The 19410-nt window shown below is 30.1% G+C and overlaps 10 protein-coding genes across 10 annotated transcripts; 4 read left to right on the top strand and 6 right to left on the bottom strand.

The window, feature by feature from the left end:
* Positions 1-337: 337 nt before the first annotated feature.
* Positions 338-655, top strand: SMD3 (mRNA splicing protein SMD3; the record flags this gene model as incomplete). Its single annotated transcript, XM_046080604.1, has 1 exon — positions 338-655. The coding sequence occupies one exon, from the start codon at positions 338-340 to the stop codon at positions 653-655; it is 318 nt and encodes a 105-aa protein (XP_045935945.1).
* A 314-nt stretch (positions 656-969) lies between these two features.
* On the top strand, positions 970-3564 carry SEC5 (exocyst subunit SEC5; the record flags this gene model as incomplete). The annotated part of the gene is made up of 1 exon (XM_046080603.1): positions 970-3564. The coding sequence occupies one exon, from the start codon at positions 970-972 to the stop codon at positions 3562-3564; it is 2595 nt and encodes an 864-aa protein (XP_045935944.1).
* A 103-nt stretch (positions 3565-3667) lies between these two features.
* Positions 3668-3871, bottom strand: SCDLUD_001798 (uncharacterized protein; the record flags this gene model as incomplete). The annotated part of the gene is made up of 1 exon (XM_046076932.1): positions 3668-3871. One exon carries the CDS (start codon positions 3869-3871, stop codon positions 3668-3670), a length of 204 nt encoding a protein of 67 aa, XP_045935943.1.
* Positions 3872-4187: 316 nt separating this feature from the next.
* Positions 4188-5561, bottom strand: TRM82 (Trm82p; the record flags this gene model as incomplete). Its single annotated transcript, XM_046080602.1, has 1 exon — positions 4188-5561. The coding sequence occupies one exon, from the start codon at positions 5559-5561 to the stop codon at positions 4188-4190; it is 1374 nt and encodes a 457-aa protein (XP_045935942.1).
* A 453-nt stretch (positions 5562-6014) lies between these two features.
* On the bottom strand, positions 6015-6779 carry RMP1 (Rmp1p; the record flags this gene model as incomplete). Its single annotated transcript, XM_046080601.1, has 1 exon — positions 6015-6779. The coding sequence occupies one exon, from the start codon at positions 6777-6779 to the stop codon at positions 6015-6017; it is 765 nt and encodes a 254-aa protein (XP_045935941.1).
* A 603-nt stretch (positions 6780-7382) lies between these two features.
* ACF2 (endo-1,3(4)-beta-glucanase) lies at positions 7383-9608 on the top strand (the record flags this gene model as incomplete). Its single annotated transcript, XM_046080600.1, has 1 exon — positions 7383-9608. One exon carries the CDS (start codon positions 7383-7385, stop codon positions 9606-9608), a length of 2226 nt encoding a protein of 741 aa, XP_045935940.1.
* Positions 9609-9907: 299 nt separating this feature from the next.
* On the top strand, positions 9908-12028 carry SEC1 (Sec1p; the record flags this gene model as incomplete). The annotated part of the gene is made up of 1 exon (XM_046080599.1): positions 9908-12028. The coding sequence occupies one exon, from the start codon at positions 9908-9910 to the stop codon at positions 12026-12028; it is 2121 nt and encodes a 706-aa protein (XP_045935939.1).
* Positions 12029-12311: 283 nt separating this feature from the next.
* SCDLUD_001793 (uncharacterized protein) lies at positions 12312-14255 on the bottom strand (the record flags this gene model as incomplete). Its single annotated transcript, XM_046076861.1, has 1 exon — positions 12312-14255. The coding sequence occupies one exon, from the start codon at positions 14253-14255 to the stop codon at positions 12312-12314; it is 1944 nt and encodes a 647-aa protein (XP_045935938.1).
* A 435-nt stretch (positions 14256-14690) lies between these two features.
* Positions 14691-16850, bottom strand: DPH6 (diphthine--ammonia ligase; the record flags this gene model as incomplete). The annotated part of the gene is made up of 1 exon (XM_046080598.1): positions 14691-16850. One exon carries the CDS (start codon positions 16848-16850, stop codon positions 14691-14693), a length of 2160 nt encoding a protein of 719 aa, XP_045935937.1.
* A 424-nt stretch (positions 16851-17274) lies between these two features.
* On the bottom strand, positions 17275-18768 carry PUT1 (proline dehydrogenase; the record flags this gene model as incomplete). Its single annotated transcript, XM_046080597.1, has 1 exon — positions 17275-18768. One exon carries the CDS (start codon positions 18766-18768, stop codon positions 17275-17277), a length of 1494 nt encoding a protein of 497 aa, XP_045935936.1.
* Between the last annotated feature and the right edge of the window lie 642 nt (positions 18769-19410).

Genomic DNA, 19410 nt, shown 5'->3' with positions numbered 1-19410 from the left:
AAGGATATAAAAATACGTCAACAGCTTTTGATATACTTTATAAAGTTTAAAATTGTAAGACTTGCAGTAAAAAAAAAAAAAAAAAAAAAAAAAATATTCCCTTGTGCCAAAGACCGAGGCGTCGGTAATTTGTTTTTTATTTTTTATTTTTTATTTTTTATTTTTTTTCTTACATAATAATCTTAAAACTCATCCATATTTTCTATATTAATATTATAAACCGCTACTTTTAAATACTTCTACAATTGAACTATAAAATTTTTAATGTAAAATCAATTACATACCATTTGTGGTTTTCACTATACTCATAATAAAACTGTATATATATATAACAATAATGAGTAGCAATAGCATACCGATTAAACTATTGAATGAAGCACAAGGTCACATAGTATCATTAGAACTAGAAAATGGGGAAACATATAAGGGTAAATTATTAGAAAGTGAAGATAACATGAATATCCAATTACAAGATTGTATAGTTACAGGAAGAGATAATCAGCAAATAACACATATGGACCATGTGTTTATTAGAGGATCTAATGTTCGATTTATTGTTGTTCCAGATATGCTACAACATGCTCCAATGTTTAAAAAGAAAAGTAAATTAGAGTCAAAGCCTATTCCACCTGTACGTGGTTCTAAAAGGTCATAATTTATTTACAGATGTATACTTAATAGGTGATTTATATAGATAACCATTATTATTATTTACCATTGTAATTTTTATTTTAATTCATGGAAAACCGAGTCCGAAAATAACGGACATTGGCTTATCGAGTGCATAATATATATATATATTTACTCCCTAAATAAAAAAAAAATAAAAAAAATTATTTCAATGATAATTAAGAAAAAAAAAAAAAAAAAAAAAAAAAAAAAAAAACACAACATGTTTATAATTTAAATAAATAAACCAAAAAAAAAAAAAAAAAAAAAAAAAAAAAAAAAAAGTTAAGGTGAATTAAAATGAATTCTCAAAAAAGTGACGACAAAAATGCCTTCAAAATAGACCCTACTACTCTATTAAATGCATATGGGTTAAGTTCACTAGATCCTACAGTTTCTTGGGATTCTAACTCTAACTCAAAACAATATTCATTCCCAGCTGAAGTAAACAAAGATAACTCGTACGATATTTTAAATGAATTAATGTCCTCGCAAAGAGGTGAAAATATAACTAATATCAATGATATAGATCCTTTGAATGGGAACTCACTAACCAATGCTTTGACTTCCGTGAAAGATCCACAGATTTACTCCATAAATAGTGTAAGATTTAATTCCAAACTTTTTTTGCAAAACATTCATTCTCAAGATACGTTTGCCGATCTAACAAGGGATTTAGATACTTTAGACGTTTCTTTACAGAAACAAAGCGCCCAATTAAAACAATTAGTTCAATCACAGTTTTTCAGATATGTTCGTTCTAAAAACAACTTAGATCATATTTATGAAAATTTTTCCAAGAATGATGATAAGAAATTAGACTCGTTAGATGTCGCAGTCGCGGAAACTAGCCGAGAGGGTACAATGTTTTTGAAGCATTTAATTGATTCTAACGAGAGATTGAAAAATTTTCGTAAAACAATTGAATATGTGGAGGCCAACACTTCCTTAATCAATTTACCTTATGTTTTAAAAAAGCATTTGAATAACGGAGATTATACCAATTTAATGTTTGATTATAAGACGACTAAGGAAAATACCAAGTATACTGTTACCGCTAACAACAACATTAAGGATTCTAGTAGAATGAATAGTAAGGAAAATATCGGACCTGTTGAACAAAAGGTTTGGGGTGAAATCGAAGCCATAATGGTTCAGTATAGACAGTATTTGTGGAATAAATTGATGGAAAACAAGTTGAAACTGGAGACAGCCGATGATTTTCTACCATTGATATCTACGCTATTAGATTTAAAATCTGGGCAAAATCCAATTATGTCATGGATTTCCAGTAGATTGGAAAACATCCATGAAGAATTAATTAAAACAAACCAAAAGTTGTTGTTTAAGTTGGATACTTTAAGAAGAAATATCAAGTCCAAGGGCTCCGCGGCCCATTTATCTTTTTATTTGCAATTTTCTAACAGTGCGGATTTCCAAAAGCGTGGACTAGTGGATTCCCCAATGATTATTGAGATGTGGCTATTTATAATCAAATACGTTTTAAACATTGAACAGATTGTACAAAGATTTATAAATATTTGGGAACACGTAAAGAACTTTTTGGATGGCACATATCAACAATCGCTATTAAATGATAAAAAAAGAGAAAATATCTTAGCTGGTTCCACTGGTTCTATTGATTTTGAGTTTTATTTGAAACTGGAAAAATATCAAATCCATGACGTTATTAAAGAAGGCTCAAAATTTATTGATAAATTGGTTGACATTCTCTCGAGTTTTTTCTCTACTAGTGAAGATAACAATGACTATTTTGTTCCACCTTCTAGCAATAATTTAAGTTGTCTGAGATATTTACCCAAAATTATCGACCCTATTATCAGATTCACTACGGAATTAGGCCAATTAAAAATCAGTTCTGAATGTGTTGAAAAATTGAAAAGAGTAGATTATACTGTTTTAAGCCAGTGCATCAGTGCTATAAATTCTACTAAACTAAGAGATCTAGCTAATTTTGACCAATTAGAAGATTGGAAGGGGTATGATTCGACAATAACAGCATTAAAGTGTACGAAAATTCCACTGATTGTTCGTAATATCAATTTACTGACAATAAAAACCGTTAGAGATCTAGTATTTGCATATGAAAAGCTACCTGTTATAAATGGTGTATCTATTGTAAATTATCCTCCTAAAACACTGTTGACCGGGATTGAACTTCAACAGATTAATTCTTTAGAAACCGTTTTGGAAAGCATATTGAAGAATGCAGCAAAGAACAAAGACAATCCAAGAAACCTGAAAACGTTGTTAACTTTGAATAATATATTGGTTTTGAAAAACGAAGTATTCCCCTTTATATTAAAGAAATTTGACGAAGCTTTTGATATTCAATTGTCCCAAAAAAATCTAAAAGTCTTCCCCATTTTAGAAAAGATGCATAGCTCAATTTTAGCTAATTACAAATCTGACCTAAGATATTCATTGAAAAGTGTAATAGAGAGTTCTTTTAACAGTATCAACTGGACCACATATACCACTAAAACATTTAAAGTTAGTGACTACATTTTGGAAACACTAATGATTTTGGTTCAAGTGCATAAGGATTGTTCAACTGCTGCACCACACATGTGCCAAGAGGTTTTAATTGACGCACAGCAATTTATCGCTGAACTTTTGTTTAAATTATTCAAACCTTTTGAGGGAAGGATCTCTGCCGATGGGTTGTTAAAGATGGTATTGGATATACAATTTTTCACAAAAACTTTACAAAATATATTGGATCCTCAATCAGATGCTGTTTTTAAAAGCTGCTTACAGTTTTGTTTTCAAAATGATACCAATAAGGTTAACCAATATTTAAAGGAAATTGAACCTGTAGTCAATTCCAATCTAAGTAGAACATTTATTCAATTTGGATCATTTAAAACATAATTTAACATTGTATAATTGAATTTATTTAGTTATTATTTGTATAATGAATACATAAAAAAGTTAACATACTCACTCATATATATATATATATATATATGTTTGACTACTTTCTCAAGTCTATGAATTCTTTAATCTCTTTTCTAATTTCTTTATTTATTGCTTTGTATCTCGCAAATGTTGAATCGATATCTTTTTGTAACATTATTACGTGATCTATAAAATCTTCTTCCTTAATGTCTGAAGCGTGTGTCTTGCCTAAATTAAAATTTAAGGAAGAACTGTTTTCTGACTGTGAATAGGAGTTCATTGTTAGATTATACTTTTTAGAGGGTTATATTTTTTTTTTTTTTTTTTTTTTTTCTTTTCTATAAAGACATAATTTTGGTTAAGCTATTATAATCAATGGGCAAAAATAACCATGAGTTACTTTTCAATCTAAACATGATTTTTTTTCTTACTTTTGTAAACAGCACAGATAGAAATATATTTTTTTTATGTAGTTAATCCGAGTACAGAAATGGATTTAATAGTCCGAAATCACTTTTAAGAGGAAATATATATTAAAAAAAAAAAAAAAAAAAAGTTTAGTAATAAAAGTAACATTGATTATATTCTTACACACGTTAATGTTCACCATGTTTTCTTAAAGAGGAAACATGATATAAGGGATAAACATCCTTGTCTTTATTTTCGACTTTGAATACTTGGTTATCTTTAATTTGATCCTTGATACATGAGTCAAATTCATTGGCTTTTAATTCATCTTCTTCAATAACCCCATTCTTATTTATGTTGTAAAATTTCAATAAAAAACTTTTTGGGGTTTCAATTGTATCTAACGAAACTACCAAAGAAGAAACACTACTGGTCATAGCAATAACATTAGTTTCTGTTTCTACTTTGTGCACAAAAGTTAACTTACCGGTAAAACAATCCACTTTTAGCACAAAAAAGCAGTTAGTGGCTTCCACAAAAAATGCAATATACGGTAGATTAGGAAAAGAAATTATTTTGGAAACTGCATATTCAATCAAATTGTTTTCGTTATTTTGGAATCTTTCTGGTGCCAAATGGAACTTTTCGTTTATATATGGAGAGATAAGTTCAGAATAATTAAATTTATCCAACAATTCCCCCGTTTTCCAATTCCAAGAGAAAATATTATCATCACCACCACCACTGAATAATAAATCATTGTTCCATTGCGGTAATACTATTGAGGAAATAAATTGTTCATGGCCAAATAACCATTTATTAACTATAAAAGTTTGAGGGTAGTGTGATATTTTGATATGTTCATCTCTATCACAACTGATTACAAAACTTTGGTCTGTGGCGTTATCTTTTTGAAATCCAATATCAGTTAACATGGAAACATGCCCTAAAACAGGCTCTAAAGTTTCTGAGCTTTGGACTTTTTCATCATTCATATCGATTTCATAAACATCACCAAACTTATCCGCTAATAATAACTTTCTATCGTCTAAAGTAGTGGTAATTGCACTTGGTCGTTTAGGAAATGGCTGTCTTTTAAACAAACTTAACACATTATTATCATTGCCATAATTGATGTTAAAAATTACAGCGGCTTTGTCTGAGTCGGTACAAATGATCAACTTTTTCTCATTACGAGATAATAACATACTTCTAATATATCTGTAAATTGGTGGGGCTCCAGTGCCTGGTGTTGGTATTTTGGCTTCTTTGTTATTAGTTTTCAATTTCTTGTTGGTATTAGTGCCCACTGCGGTGTTGGTATTAGTATCGATACCTGTGCCATTCTTTTCGATTTGTCTTTGTTGTTCTTTAATGACTTTTTCTTTAATCAAAATAGTAGAATCAAATTCATCTTTCCATTCACCTATTTTAATAACTTTGGAATTCTCAGCATTAAATTTATAAACTTGAACCATATTTTTCACAACAGCATATAATAACGTTCCATCTTTATTGCACACAATATCCTGAAACGGATGGATTAATGATGTGTCAGTCATTTGATATTTTTAAAGAAGGAATGGTTTTTCTTTTTAATTTTTTAATTTTTTATTTGATTATTTTTTCATTTTTTTCATTTTTTAACAGATAGATTAAAAAGATCAAATAAATATTTTTTTTGGTAGATAAAAAAAAAAGAATTACCATCGCAAAAACTGAAAATGACGAAAAAAGAAACGACTAAAAAACTGAAAAAATAAAAAAAAAAAAAAAAAATTATCAAAGAAAGTTAGCTTACAAACAAATCTTTGATTGTAGTTAAAAGCTAAAAGTATATAATTATACAGAAAAAATCAAATTTTTATTAATATATTTAAACTTGTTTGAGACCATATTTATATAGTTGAGAAGAATCAATTATTTGATTAGAATACCGGTACAAACCAAATCTATATAAAATATTTCACGAATGTTGTAATTATCCATATAACTCATATAATTCACCGGTATTATTAACCAAAAATATCATCAATGGCATTTCCCTTTTTTTTATTTTTACTTTTCTTTACCTTTTTAACCGGCTTTTTTTTCTTTTCAACAAATTCATCTCCATCCAAAGTAATTTGTCTTTTCCTTGATTTTTCATCTCTTAGCGTTGCCGTTGATGTCTGGGCTTGTTCTAAAACAATTTCCTCTCCTATATCATCAACCTCACTGTCCTTATCAATATTATTGTCCAATTCATATTTTGTGTTCCTCTTTAATCTGGTTTTAATTTCCTCGACGCTTTCAGTTATTGCGTTGGTTAACTTTAAACTTAATGAATATATCCTAGCTAATATTCCAACTAACACAACACCTAAAGTGGCGAATTGTCCCAACGCTATAATTCCATTAAAATTATAATATATGGATTTTAATTGTTTTTTTTGAAAATAACAAAGAATATCGTACAAACTTATTAAATAAAGGTTAATATTACGTAGTTTCTTTAGTCTCTCTTTTATTACTTTGGTTTTTTTAGTTTGTTTTGTGCTTTGAATGATTTTTTGATTCAGTTGTTTGGCATCAAAGTATAACCTTAATAAATGAATTGTTTTGCACGTTTTTCTTTTCAATATGTTAAACGACATCCACCAAGTTGCCACTTTATGTTGATTTTTGTTTCTGTGATTGATTAATACAATAATCCTATACTCCTGTTCTAATTGTGTTAAACATTCTTGCAATGTCGATGTGAGCTCTTGACTAACAACATTTGATGGTATCTCTGCCATTAGATATTTTTATTACTGTTGTACCATATTGATTTTGATTATAAAAGATATTAAACTCAAAAAATATAAAAGATCTTCGGTATCGAACATAACATTTGAGTACCTTTAAATTAGAATTTAACATTGAGCTTGAACCGAGAAAAAAAAAAAAGGAAAAAAGGAAAAAAAAAAAAAAGTTTTTCCCTATTTTATTTTTGATACAAGTTGAAAAAAAGTTCATGGATAAAGTGAAATAAAAACTAGTACAGCTTTTCAAGGTTTTTTTTTTTTACCAAATAAAATATTAAAATCACATTATTTCTACATATAAATGAAATAGTTCTGAAAAAGAAAAAAAAAAAAAATACTGTTTCTTAAAGATTCTACATAATAATATTTGAAATTAAAATAACCAAAGATATACAAAAATAACAAAGAAGTTTAAAGCTACCAATTCAACTTAGTGCTAACAAAATACAAAAACTTTACCAAATAAACATCTAAATCCTTTCAAGGTTCAATTTTTTCTCTGTCAAAATTACTGCTCTAAAACATTTCGGCTATTTTATAGCAGTTTCTACCTTCCTACTATTAAGCTTCTTTCAAATATTAATATCTAACAAAATGGGCTATAACCGACCACGTTTTCCAATTCCAAACGATTTGAGGCTCCATGAACAACTTCCAATTAATAATCAAAGCCCAACATTGCCTGATTCAAATACTATGGGTGCTTCTATTTTCGAGACTCCAATTTCTACCAAACCACCCTTGGACATTTTCCAAAAGAAATTGCATGAAGTCAATCTGCCAAAAAATTTTGTCAAAATTAATAACAATAAAGCAGTTGAAACAAACAAGTTTTACGGGAATATGTTTTTAGATAGACAAGACAATCCTGTTTGGACACACCCCTATTCTATTTGGTGGTCTAGAGATAATTTCCAAGGTATGGCTGTCTCTCATATTAAAAAAGAACAAAGAGTTTTTGGACCACCTGATGCCGGCGATCCAGCCCAATATTATTTCAGTCCCACGGGAATTAAGTCTTTTGTTTTCAGTTATGCAGAGGATATTAATTCTATGGAACTTGGATTTGAAAATGCCAGGCACATGTCTATTGAAACCAAATTGATGAAATCTGAAAATGAATACATACGTTTCCCACTCATACAGGGTATGGGATTTGTTACTGCGATCTATTATAACTTGACCCCAAAATTTTATTCTCAGGTCGGTTTTAGAGATATCCAAGCAATGCCACCTCCACGTGCTGGAATGCAAAAATATAAGCTATTGTTGGAAAACAATGTCTCATGGAATTTGTACATATCAAGTTCAGACACTGAAATAACCTTAACTAGGGTAGATGGTAACACTTTGGTAGCAAACAAATTTTGTAACAAGGCAGTTTTTCAAATTGTTGCTGACACAATAGCTGAGATCGATAATGCTGCAGGGTGTTATCCAGTGGATGTTAATTTGAATGGATCAGTGGCATCAGATATAGGTTTGGGACAATACAGTTTTGTGTATGTAGTGGAGGGAAATTCAAACAGTGGATGTAGTTTACTTTATGCTTTGCCGCATCATCTTTCTACATTCACACAAGGCACGTTATCTAAAATAATTCCCACTCAATTAGATTCAACAACTTATGGCTTGATGCAAGGTCTTATAACCAATATTTTGCAATTACAGGTGGAAACTCCTTCTGATATTCTATTTGCTCCTAAACGTAGTACATTTAATGGTGGGACTGAATCTGCAAAATACTCCCCCGATGTTTTAAGTTCTATTTCTAAGGCCGCAACTCTAGAAGTTGAAACATCAAATGTTTTGGCTGAAACAAATTTAGATTCAATGTATTTCAGTGGGAAAGCTTTAGCTAAATATGCTTGGATATTATACTCATGTTACTATGTATTGGAAGATTTAACCTTGACCAAAAAATTATTACCAGAATTGGAGACAGCATTGCAAAAATTTATTGAAAACAAACAAATTCTACCGTTACAGTATGATACTACGTGGGGCGGTTTAGTTTCATCTGGAACAAATGCTCAAGATTTTGGAAACTCCTATTATAATGACCATCATTTCCATTATGGTTATCATATTATTACAGCAGCAATTATTGGACAGATAGAAAAAGAATTATCTGGAAATTCTAATTGGTTGCTAACGAATAAGGACTGGGTGGAATGCTTGTTGAGAGATTATGCCAATCCAAATATAAATGACGACTTTTTCCCTGTATTCAGATCCTTTGATTGGTTTGGCGGGCATTCTTGGGCCAAAGGGTTATTTGCAAGCGGGGATGGCAAGGATCAAGAATCCAGTTCAGAAGATGCAAATGCTGCTTATGCAATTAAGTTATGGGGTCATGTAACAAACAATGAAAACTTACAAAACATCGGTGATTTAATGTTGGGGATTATGAAAGTATCATTTAATGACTATTTCCTATATACAGACGATAACAAAGTAGAACCACCTAATTTTATTAAAAACAAGGTTAGTGGGATTTTTTTTGAAAACAAAATAGATCATACCACTTATTTTGGCACCAATATCGAATACATACAGATGATTCATGCTATACCTATAATTCCATGCTCTTCTTTTATCAGGTCTCCAGAATTTGTTAGACAAGAGTATGAAGAAAAGTTGGCACCAGTTGTCAACAATATAAATGATGGTTGGAAGGGTATAGTGATGTTGAATTTGGCATTATATGATCCAAAAGCAAGTTTTGCATTTTTTAATACACCGAATTTTAATCGTGGTTATTTAGATGGTGGTCAAAGTTTGACTTGGTCCTTGGTTTATTCTGGCGGATTCGTTTAGAAGGTAATTTTTTGGCAATCAAAGCCCGAAGGACCAGATCAATTTTTTTTTTTTTTTTTTTTTTTTTTTTTTTCGTTTTTCATTTTTCGTTTCTTATTTTTTTTTTCGTTGTATTTTATTTGTCGTATTTATATGACTTTTTTATAATCAAAATGTTAAAGTGAACATATTTTTATGTATCTTTTATTTTATCTTCTATTAAAAAAAAAAAAAAGAAGAGAATTATAATAAATAATTCAGTAGTTACATTTCAACCATTTTTTATATTTAAAAAAAAAAAAAAAAAAAAAAAAAAATCAATGAGTAACCTAATTGAGTTGCAAAAAGACCAATTTCTAAAAGATTTAAACAAAATCAAAACTGCACATGATATAAAATTCCTGGTTCTAGACAAGGATGTTTTGCATGTTCTAAAATATTTATTTGTTGATACTAAAGAGGTTTTGAATTATGTGGCTGCAATGGATTTAATTGACTCCCCGAAAAGAAAGGGCCAACCATCAGTTGAAGTTGTTTATTTTTTAAAACCTTCCAAGCTTAACATCAATTGTATGGATGCAGATTTTTCCAATAGACCACCCAAATATAAACAAGCACATATTAGATTTTTGCCAGGACTTGATAATAGTTTGTCCAATTACTTAAAGTCCAAAAAATATATCACCCAATACATTGCGTCTATCGAAGAAGTGAAAATGGGGTTTATACCTAAAGAATCTCAGTTTTTTGAGACTATTGGTATTGATCAACCATTACAGGTGTTTTATAATCAGAGTTGTTATGAATTGATTGAAATTAACATTCAACGTTCTGTCCAATCTTTGTTGAATTTATGTATTGTAACAGGTGAGTATCCAATCATTAGGTATTCAGAACCCTCAGAGCAAAGTTATCAACTATCCAAAGCTACAATTGTTGGTAAGAAATTGGCTTTTGAATTTCAGCAGGCATTAGATGATTATGCGAGAGAGCATACTGAATTTCCGCCAGCTAATTCAAGACCGAGATCAGTTTTGATTATTACCGAAAGATCTTTAGATTTGTTTAGTCTAATTTTACATGATTTTGCTTATCAGGCGATGGCTTATGATATAGTTCCAGAATTGAACTGTTCCAATGATATATATAGCTATAGAGCAGAGAATGAAAAGGGGGAAAAAGAAAACAAGCAATCAGAATTAAAGGATTTAGTGGACCCAGATTGGTGTGAATTGAAGCATCAACATATTATTGATGCCAAGGAATACTTGGATGCCAAAATAAAATCATTTGTGGCCTCTAATCCGCTATTGGTGGATAGAAGCAAAGTCAAAACTACTACTGATTTATTAAGTGTTGTAGCTCATTTAAAAGATTTTGATGAGGAAAGAAGAAGGTTTATTTTACACAGAAGTTTAATCGACGAGTGCATAAAAATCAATGACCAAAGAACCTTGGCTTTGTTGGCGGACTTTGAACAGAATGTGGCTGGCTTTGGACATGATATAAATGGCGAAAAATGTAAAAAGCTAGCAGATACCTTAATCAATAATGTTCTATCTGCTCCGCAGCCAAATGTTACAGATAAGGTTAGATATATTATTTCTTATGCTCTATACAGGGGTGGTTTAATTGAAGAGGATTTTTTTAAATTGCTTTCTTTTAGTGGTGTTACTGAAGGTCACAACTTTTATTCTCATTTTATGGCATCCATTAAAAATTTTGATCATTTAGGGTTCAAACTAATTAAAAGCCAGGCTAAAGACAAACCATTTTCTAAAACATGGCTACACGAAACAATAGTCAATGACACGAACATATATAACACTTCCAGGTTTATTCCTGCCGTAGGGAATACTTTATCTCAAGCCATAACTAATCCATTATTTTTAAGCGAAAAAGACTTCCCATACGTAAAGGATAAACCGATTGAAATTTTAGATGCTGAAGAGCAAGATAATTTACAACCAGCAAACTCTAGTACCTCAGCTAGCCTAAGAAACCCAAGACATAAAGCAGCATGGTCCACTAGAAGAAATGATCCGAATAAGCCAGCTATTTCAAGACAAAGGTTTTTTTATTACATTGTGGGGGGTGTAACTTATGGAGAATTAAAAGCAGCATACGATCAGTCTAATTTAAAAAACAAGGATGTTTTTATTGGTAGTGATAGTATCATTACTCCCTTAGAATTTTTACAGTCTCTGGAAAGATTAACCTTTGACCGGTCTGAGTTGAATTTAAAAGATGATATGAAAGAAAAAACATCTGCTCCTAGTTTCCTATTTGATCAAGCTATAGTTCCACCAGCTGCGGCTGCTCATGTCCATAAAAGGTCTGAACTTATTGCTAAACCAGAAACTACTCCTGTACTTCCAAAAAAGGAAGAAAAAGAAGAAAAACACAAGAAACGTCATAAGTTAAAGAGGTTATTTAGGTAACCAACAAAAAAAAAAAAAAAAAAAAAAAGAAACATTAAAAGCAATCAATTGAAGTTAATTTGTGTGTATATTTGTATTACTAAGGCATTTTTATTTTATTGGTAGAAACAAAAAAAATATGTCATAAATAAAAATTAAATTTACTTTTCAAATCAAGTCATTTATTCATTTTTTTTTTTTTTTAATTAAGCAACCTAAGTACGCATGTATATTTGTCTATTTATCCCTTTCCCTCTCTCTATATATATATGTCATAAAAAGAATATTAACATTATGAATGGAACTACTGAAGATCATATTTTTTAGCTATTTTGCCAATTTTTTTTAGTGATTTTGGGATTTTTGATTTAACATTTTTACCACTGTTATTGTTGTTCCGATTACCATTATCTTTTTTAATTTCACTAGAATGTTTATTTCTACCAAGAATATTGTTATCGGAAATGTTATTCACTAAATTATTATTATTATTATTTTTTTTCTTAATATTCTTGTTAAAATGATTAGGAGCTCTGAAAGAAGAACCTGATCTATAGTTAATCCCACCATCTATTTCATGACCTTTCCCATAATAAATGCTAGAATTTTTTTGTTTAAGGTCATTTATTCGGTTGGATGTCCTAGAAGATTCATTACAATTGGTTGATCTTGAATAAATGCCCCTAAGTAATTCCAAATCTTTTGTGAATTTTGACTTTGTGTTCTTTTCATCACTTGAATTAGTATTTTTTTCGCTGGTGGTCCTTGGGTTTGTACTATAAACTTGTCTTTGCCCATTTTTATAAGTTGAATTTAAAGCTCCCCATTTATTAACGTCTGTTGAATTATCAGACACTTTTTTAAAATATGGTCCTTTTAACTTTTTATCATTTACTGTATTGGCTGCCTTTCCGTCATAAAAATGTCCCTGTTCCTGGTATATCGGTTGTTGTTGATATGGTATTGAAGGTAGTGCGTTAACTGACCTTTGCGGCAAATTCAATTGCTGTGGTAAAATTGAGAGAGTTTGCTGTCCTAGAGTGTATGCAGAAGAATTCTGTAGTGATGGCAGTGAAGCGGTTTGATGTACTGTTCTTAAAAGATCCAACAATTGATTTAAATTAGAAGCATTAATGTCTTCCCTTGTATCATTATAGATTTTATTAGGAATTGATGTTTTTGCTATACTTATATTAGTTGTAGGTTTGTTGACTTCTTTTGAGTAGTGCATTAGATCAAGAGTTTTGTTATTTTCCACTTCATAGTTACCGTTTAAAACTGATGAAAATGGTTTTTTTCCATTTTCCAAATTATGGTTATAACCAGTGTTACCTTGAAAATTAAAATTATTGGAGTTCCTTGAATAATCCATTACACCTTCATTATAGTTTTTATATCCAGATGTTATGGCAACAGAATTACCAGAAATAGAGCTAATGGAGGGTTTCATAGAATTCAGGTTATTATAATAACTATTTTGAGGAAATGTAAATGCCTCTTGTGGTGTGGTTGTAGTCTTGCTTGGAATAATTGTGCTATTATTAAGTTTATACATAAAGGTTGGTTTATCATCCCATTTTGATGCGGTGTTGGGTTGAAAAACATCGTGTGGTGGCCTCCTATAATTAGAGTTTGATTTAAAATTATACCTAGCTATTTCGGTATGGCTACAATGACTATTTTTATTATACCTTGAAAGGGCGTTGTTACAATTTGGGATTGTGTTATTATGTTTCGATTGTGCATTGGTATCAATATTGGTAGTATTGATAGCAGAATGGTTATTATTAACATTGCTAACTTGGGGCACAGAAGAAATATTATTATTTTTATCCAAAAATGGGTTCTTATATACGGTAACTTCTTTTCCTACAACAGATTCCTTTTTATTTTGTTGGCAAGTTGGATTTTGTTTTATATCTTGTGTTTTAGAATTTTCGACATCAATCTTGGGATGTGTTTTGATTCTAGCAACGTTGTTCTTTGAGTCCATATTAGTCTTTTCATTATATAGCAAATACCCATATTCCATGTCATAACAATTTCTAATTAATTGATCCTTAAATTCAGTATCAATAAGATCAAAACGCCCCTTTATCAGATTAATTGAAGATTCCAAATAAGCTTTTCTCTGTTTATATAATCTGGTAATTATTTGCATTCTTTTTAAAGTTTTCAGGTCTTTGCAATTAGACAATTCCACTTCCAAAGCTAGATGCAATTTTTCAACTTCTGACATTCCATCCATTATGAATATATGAGGAAAACTTTATCTTTTTTTATTATATTTAAGTATTGATTTATTTATTTATTTATTTATTTGATTTGATTTGATTTGATTTTTCTTTCTTTCTAGTTTTCTTATTTGAATTTAGTGCTGTTTGTAATAAAGTGGTTATATATTAAAAGTCTTTTTTTTTTTTTCTCCCTTCTTTCTTTTTTTTTTTTTACTATTTGAAGGATTATACAAATAATATGCAATCCTTTGTAAAAAAAGAGACTTTTTTTTGGTCTAAAAAAATTGCAGTATAAGCTATTTTGTTAAACGAATAAAAAAATATCAATTCTATACAAATTTTCTTTGAAGCAGTGTGAAACTAAAAAAGGAATGCTCTCAACATAAATCACTTGATATGATTAACATATTTACAAATCACATATTAAGAAAAGAAAAAATTATATTCTAGTAACTAATAGACATAAATAATCCAAATTTTCTTTGATTTCCTTCATAATCATATACTGATTCTACAGGATAATATTCGATATTATTATAAGGATCAAAAACATCATTTTCCATAATAAAATGTGGATTAAAGTACATTGTTATCTGATATCTAGATTTGATATGTGGAAAAGAGAATGTGGCCAACTTTAATAAAAAATTCCTTAACTCAGTTTCTGTATCAAAAAAACCAGTGAAAAATTTATTTGTATATTTTGAATTTTTAATATTTATATTAAAAAAATCATTTTTCCCCTCATACGAAGCAACAGGATCATTATCCAATAAATCCAATTTAGAAAGTTGCACATCAAGTTCTTGATCAGCCAGATAGGTTCTACAAGTCATTCCACCCCATTCACACATTGCGCCACGGGGAAGTTGTGACACTTTTACTATTATTAAGGATTTAATTATATCGATTGCTTCATCATCACTTGAAAAAGCTTTTTCATCACAATATAACTTCCATGTTTTACTGATAATATCCACTATTTCTTCACAGGAAACATAACATAGCATATGTATTGGTTTATTTGCTCCAATAGTTTCACATAATGTAATAAAATGTCTTAATGCCACAACAGAACTATATTCACCAGATCGCTTGTTAACAATTTCCATAGTTGATGGAATAAGAGGGATTTGACCGCTAACGTATGTGAGCTGGTTATTCAAATCTTGGTTCCAGGTAGCTTGTGAATACGGACCAATATTACAAGGACACCAGTAAGATATGCCTTGGACATGCAAACCATTTTTGTTTCTATCTAATTGTTCGTTCATTTGGTCCGAGTGATCAATACCGGTTTTTTCTTGATCCTTGATAGGAGCATCTGTGTGTAAGTCTGCAATTAGAGATAGTTGTAATCGGCCTTTAATCAGTTTAGAGGCCACACAGGCTCTTGATGGAGGTAAAGAAATATTAAAAAAGTTTTTATAAAATCGATTGACGTTTGTAAATGTAGACATATCTTTCAAAACAAGCGAACACGATAAGAATTGAGTAACAGATAATCTTTGCTTCTTTAAAATATGGTCCAATTGGTTGAAAACATCTTTCACTTGCTCCTCCAAATTACCATACTCCCAGTTCCTTGGATTTATATTTGAAATGTACATTCTTTCACCACACAAATTAATAGAGGTTTTAATAGGTACGCATGGGCTGGTAATGTTAGAAGAAGGTGGTGAAATGGCCAAAATTTTATCTTTCTTTTCTATTTCAACTGCTCCTTCTGTTTTAACTTTATCATACAATGCCGTCCATTTTTCATTTAGTAGCGTGGGTTTAGGTAAATTTTCCTTTAAAAGTTGGATTTGCTCATTAATATCCAATTTTCTCTCGATAAATTTAACAGTTAATTTCGCATTAGCCACTCCATCTGAACTATTGACGGATTTATCGATGTTTTCAATTTGTAAAAACCCATTTTTGAAAAAGGGAGCATCTAAAACCATTGTTTCGAACTCACCACCTTCACCACAAATATGCACATCAAATTTTTTATTTAGTTTTACCAAGTCGGGGAAAACTTCTGGTAAAGATTTCCCCAAATGAGATTGATTTAATCCAATTGCGGCTACCTTGATAATCCTAGCATCCATCATGACGTCGTTATTAATATTATTTTGATTATTTTTAATAGAAAATTCACACATTTCTGACATTAATTCTAATTGATCCCTTTGCCATAGATAACTTAAAACTGTTAAGTTTAGTCTGCTACAGACATTTTCAACTCTAATTCTTTGATAGGAAGATAAAATGGCACCAACGCTAACAGCTTGGATATCTGGGATATCAGTTTTTATTTTCTGCAAAAGTTTGTATAGCTCTTCCGTTTCATCATTTTTAGTTGTTGTGTAATTCATATTCACGTTCAAGGATGTTCCCTTTTGCAATTCTTGTCTATAAAGTGGCAATCCGGTACATGCATTATAGTAGGACACAATATCATGTCCCACAGTTTGAAACATAAAACTATCTAATTCTTGTTCATTAACATCTTTAGGATACAAATTGGCCAACGCTACCAAATCATGCCCTTGTGCAAGGCAATGCATAATATTGAAGCACGAATCCTTCCCTCCAGACACTAAAGCAACAAACTTCATAGATGTTGATATATATTTGCTTTTTCTCTACAAGTTGTTTTTTTTTTTCTTTTTTCATTATGAATTCACAGAAAAAAAAAAAAAAGAATATCGAAAGTATTTTAAATCTATCAGCCGGTTAACGTTTAAAAATAGCCCGAGGACAAAAGGAAAAAAAAAAAAAAAAAAAAATTTAGACGTTAATTTGTTAGATAGCTGGCAAGTATAAAGCACGTGATCAGTTCTTAGAAAGCGCCGTGTGCAATAAACCAAAGAAATCAGAGCTAAAAATAATCTTTAGTAATTTGTTGAAAGAAAGAGACAGAATTAACTTTACCATTGCAATATTATAAAATACGATAGGCAATATGTAATTATATATAAATGTTTAATAAAGGATAAATCAAAACAAATAATCATAGGAAAAGGAAAAATTATATATGTATCAACTGGAAAACAAGGTCTTGAATACAGATTTAACTAAAGGCCAACCGTTATCGGCTCTAACAGCATCACCGTTTTCTTGTAACCTTCTCAACAAATAATCTTTAGTTTCTAGTGGAGGACCCCATGGAACATATTTGATGATATTTTTTGCACCATGGTTGTGAATTAAATCATAAGTGACATTGTCGGCCATGCCCAACAATTGACCCAAAACAATATTAGATTTACCACTATTATTACTAGATATATTGTGCAACATTTCGCTGGCAATCAATTGTGATTTATAATTATGTGATGCAATGACTAAATGACCATAGGTAGATTTTTCCCCCTTTTGTAACAAATCATTAATAATTTGTTTCATAACTTTGTCATATACTAAGTCTGTAGCCTCTTTTGTTGGCTGAATAATAGTAGATCTTTTTGCTTCAGAATGAATATAGGCACCACGTACAATTTTAACACCTAACTTGTAACCATTTTTAGAGGCCCTTTCATACTCCTTTTGTAAATCTTTTGTAGAATCCACTAGATATAATTGCCATGTGCCAGCACAAGAAATCATTGGTTCGGATTGTGGATTAAATTTTTCAAATAAAATTCTTTGCAATTCGTACACACCAGCTTTTTGAAGATCATATTTTTCGGCATCAATAACAGAAATGAAAAAGGGACTTTTTCTTTGAGGGTATTTCAATGATAGTTCTTTATTTAAATCATAAACTACTTGAGTAATCTTTGAACAGTTCTTTATCAGTTCCTCCCTTTGACTTTTCCACTCTGGATTATTGAAGTTTAACAAAACTTGTGCTGGATTGGATACCAAAGCAGAGGGTTTTAAAGCAATATAACCTGGTGGAATATCATTAATTTCTTCAACACTGGAGGCTTTCACTAATTGTTGTTCTAAGTTAGGGTCTAAAATTTCCTTAATAGACCTGATTGTTTCATCAACAATATAATTAATATCAATATTTTTGGTCCCTTCTGAATCTTCCATAGTCAAGGAAAGCATCATATTATTAATGCCTCTTTTTTGCAAATTTTTACCGGTTTGTACAACTTCTTTGAAATTAGCGCCACCGCAATATAATTTATAAACAAAAAGCTTGATAAGAAATAATGGGACATATGGGAAAACTTTGATGACCAGGTCCAACATGGGCTTATTAATACTGCAAAAACCAATCATAGCCAAGGATATCAATTCACTTTTGGATAAGGTTTTCAAGTAAGCGGCATTGGATGGATCAGAAATTGGTGCTTCTTGATGACCAGGATGTTGTTCCGAGGAATTGTTTGAAGTTAAGGTAACGACTTCATGAGGCTTTTTGGAAGGTATGGATTGGGAAACGTATCTCATCTGTCCGTTTGAGACTAACAATTTTGTTGATAATGTCGATGCAAGATGTTTCTTTGTGATATTATTTTTAAGCACCAATCTTAAAGTGTTTCTGTTCACTAATGAAGTTTTCATCGTATAGGACAACATGGTATATATTTTTAATTTTTTTTTTGTATTTTTTTTTCTTAGGTATGATGATGTCTTTTATATTTTGTTTATAGTGTCAAATATTACTAATAATAATCAAATAAAATACAAATATAGATTATATAAATGAGTTAGAATTATAAAACAGGAAACAAAAATGAAATTTAAATATATCGCTATTTATATACATTGATATTTTTTAATTCTATATGTCCAGTTCATTTATTTTTATTTTTATTTTTATCTTTTTTCTCTTTTTTTTTTTTTTTTCTATTTTTATCATTTACATTCAAGCGATATGGTTTATGAAAGATAATGATAGATATATCCCATAACAAAAACAAACACAGATTTTGTGTATCATTTTTCCTTTATCAAAATTGGATTTGAATATTTTCAATTGGCACAGTTGGATGTTTTTATTGACAAAAACTTTGATTTCTTCTCTCTTTTTCTAAAATTGATTATCGATAATTAAAAACAAAATGCCGGAAAGCCAACTCCGTAATCGATACACCATAGAAACTACGGGAACAGAATCCCGCTATACAGTTCAACAAGTGTTTATGTCCGAGATTTCCCTTATGTCCGTGATTCCATTTCCGAGATTCCATTTCCGAGCTTCCATTTCTTGCCACAAAC

The sequence above is a fragment of the Saccharomycodes ludwigii genome, chromosome II (genome assembly GCF_020623625.1).
Source record: "Saccharomycodes ludwigii strain NBRC 1722 chromosome II, whole genome shotgun sequence".
NCBI classification, from domain to species: Eukaryota; Fungi; Ascomycota; class Saccharomycetes; order Saccharomycodales; family Saccharomycodaceae; genus Saccharomycodes; species Saccharomycodes ludwigii.
Note: the sequence above shows the minus strand (reverse complement) of the source record. Positions and strands in the feature narration are given on the sequence as shown.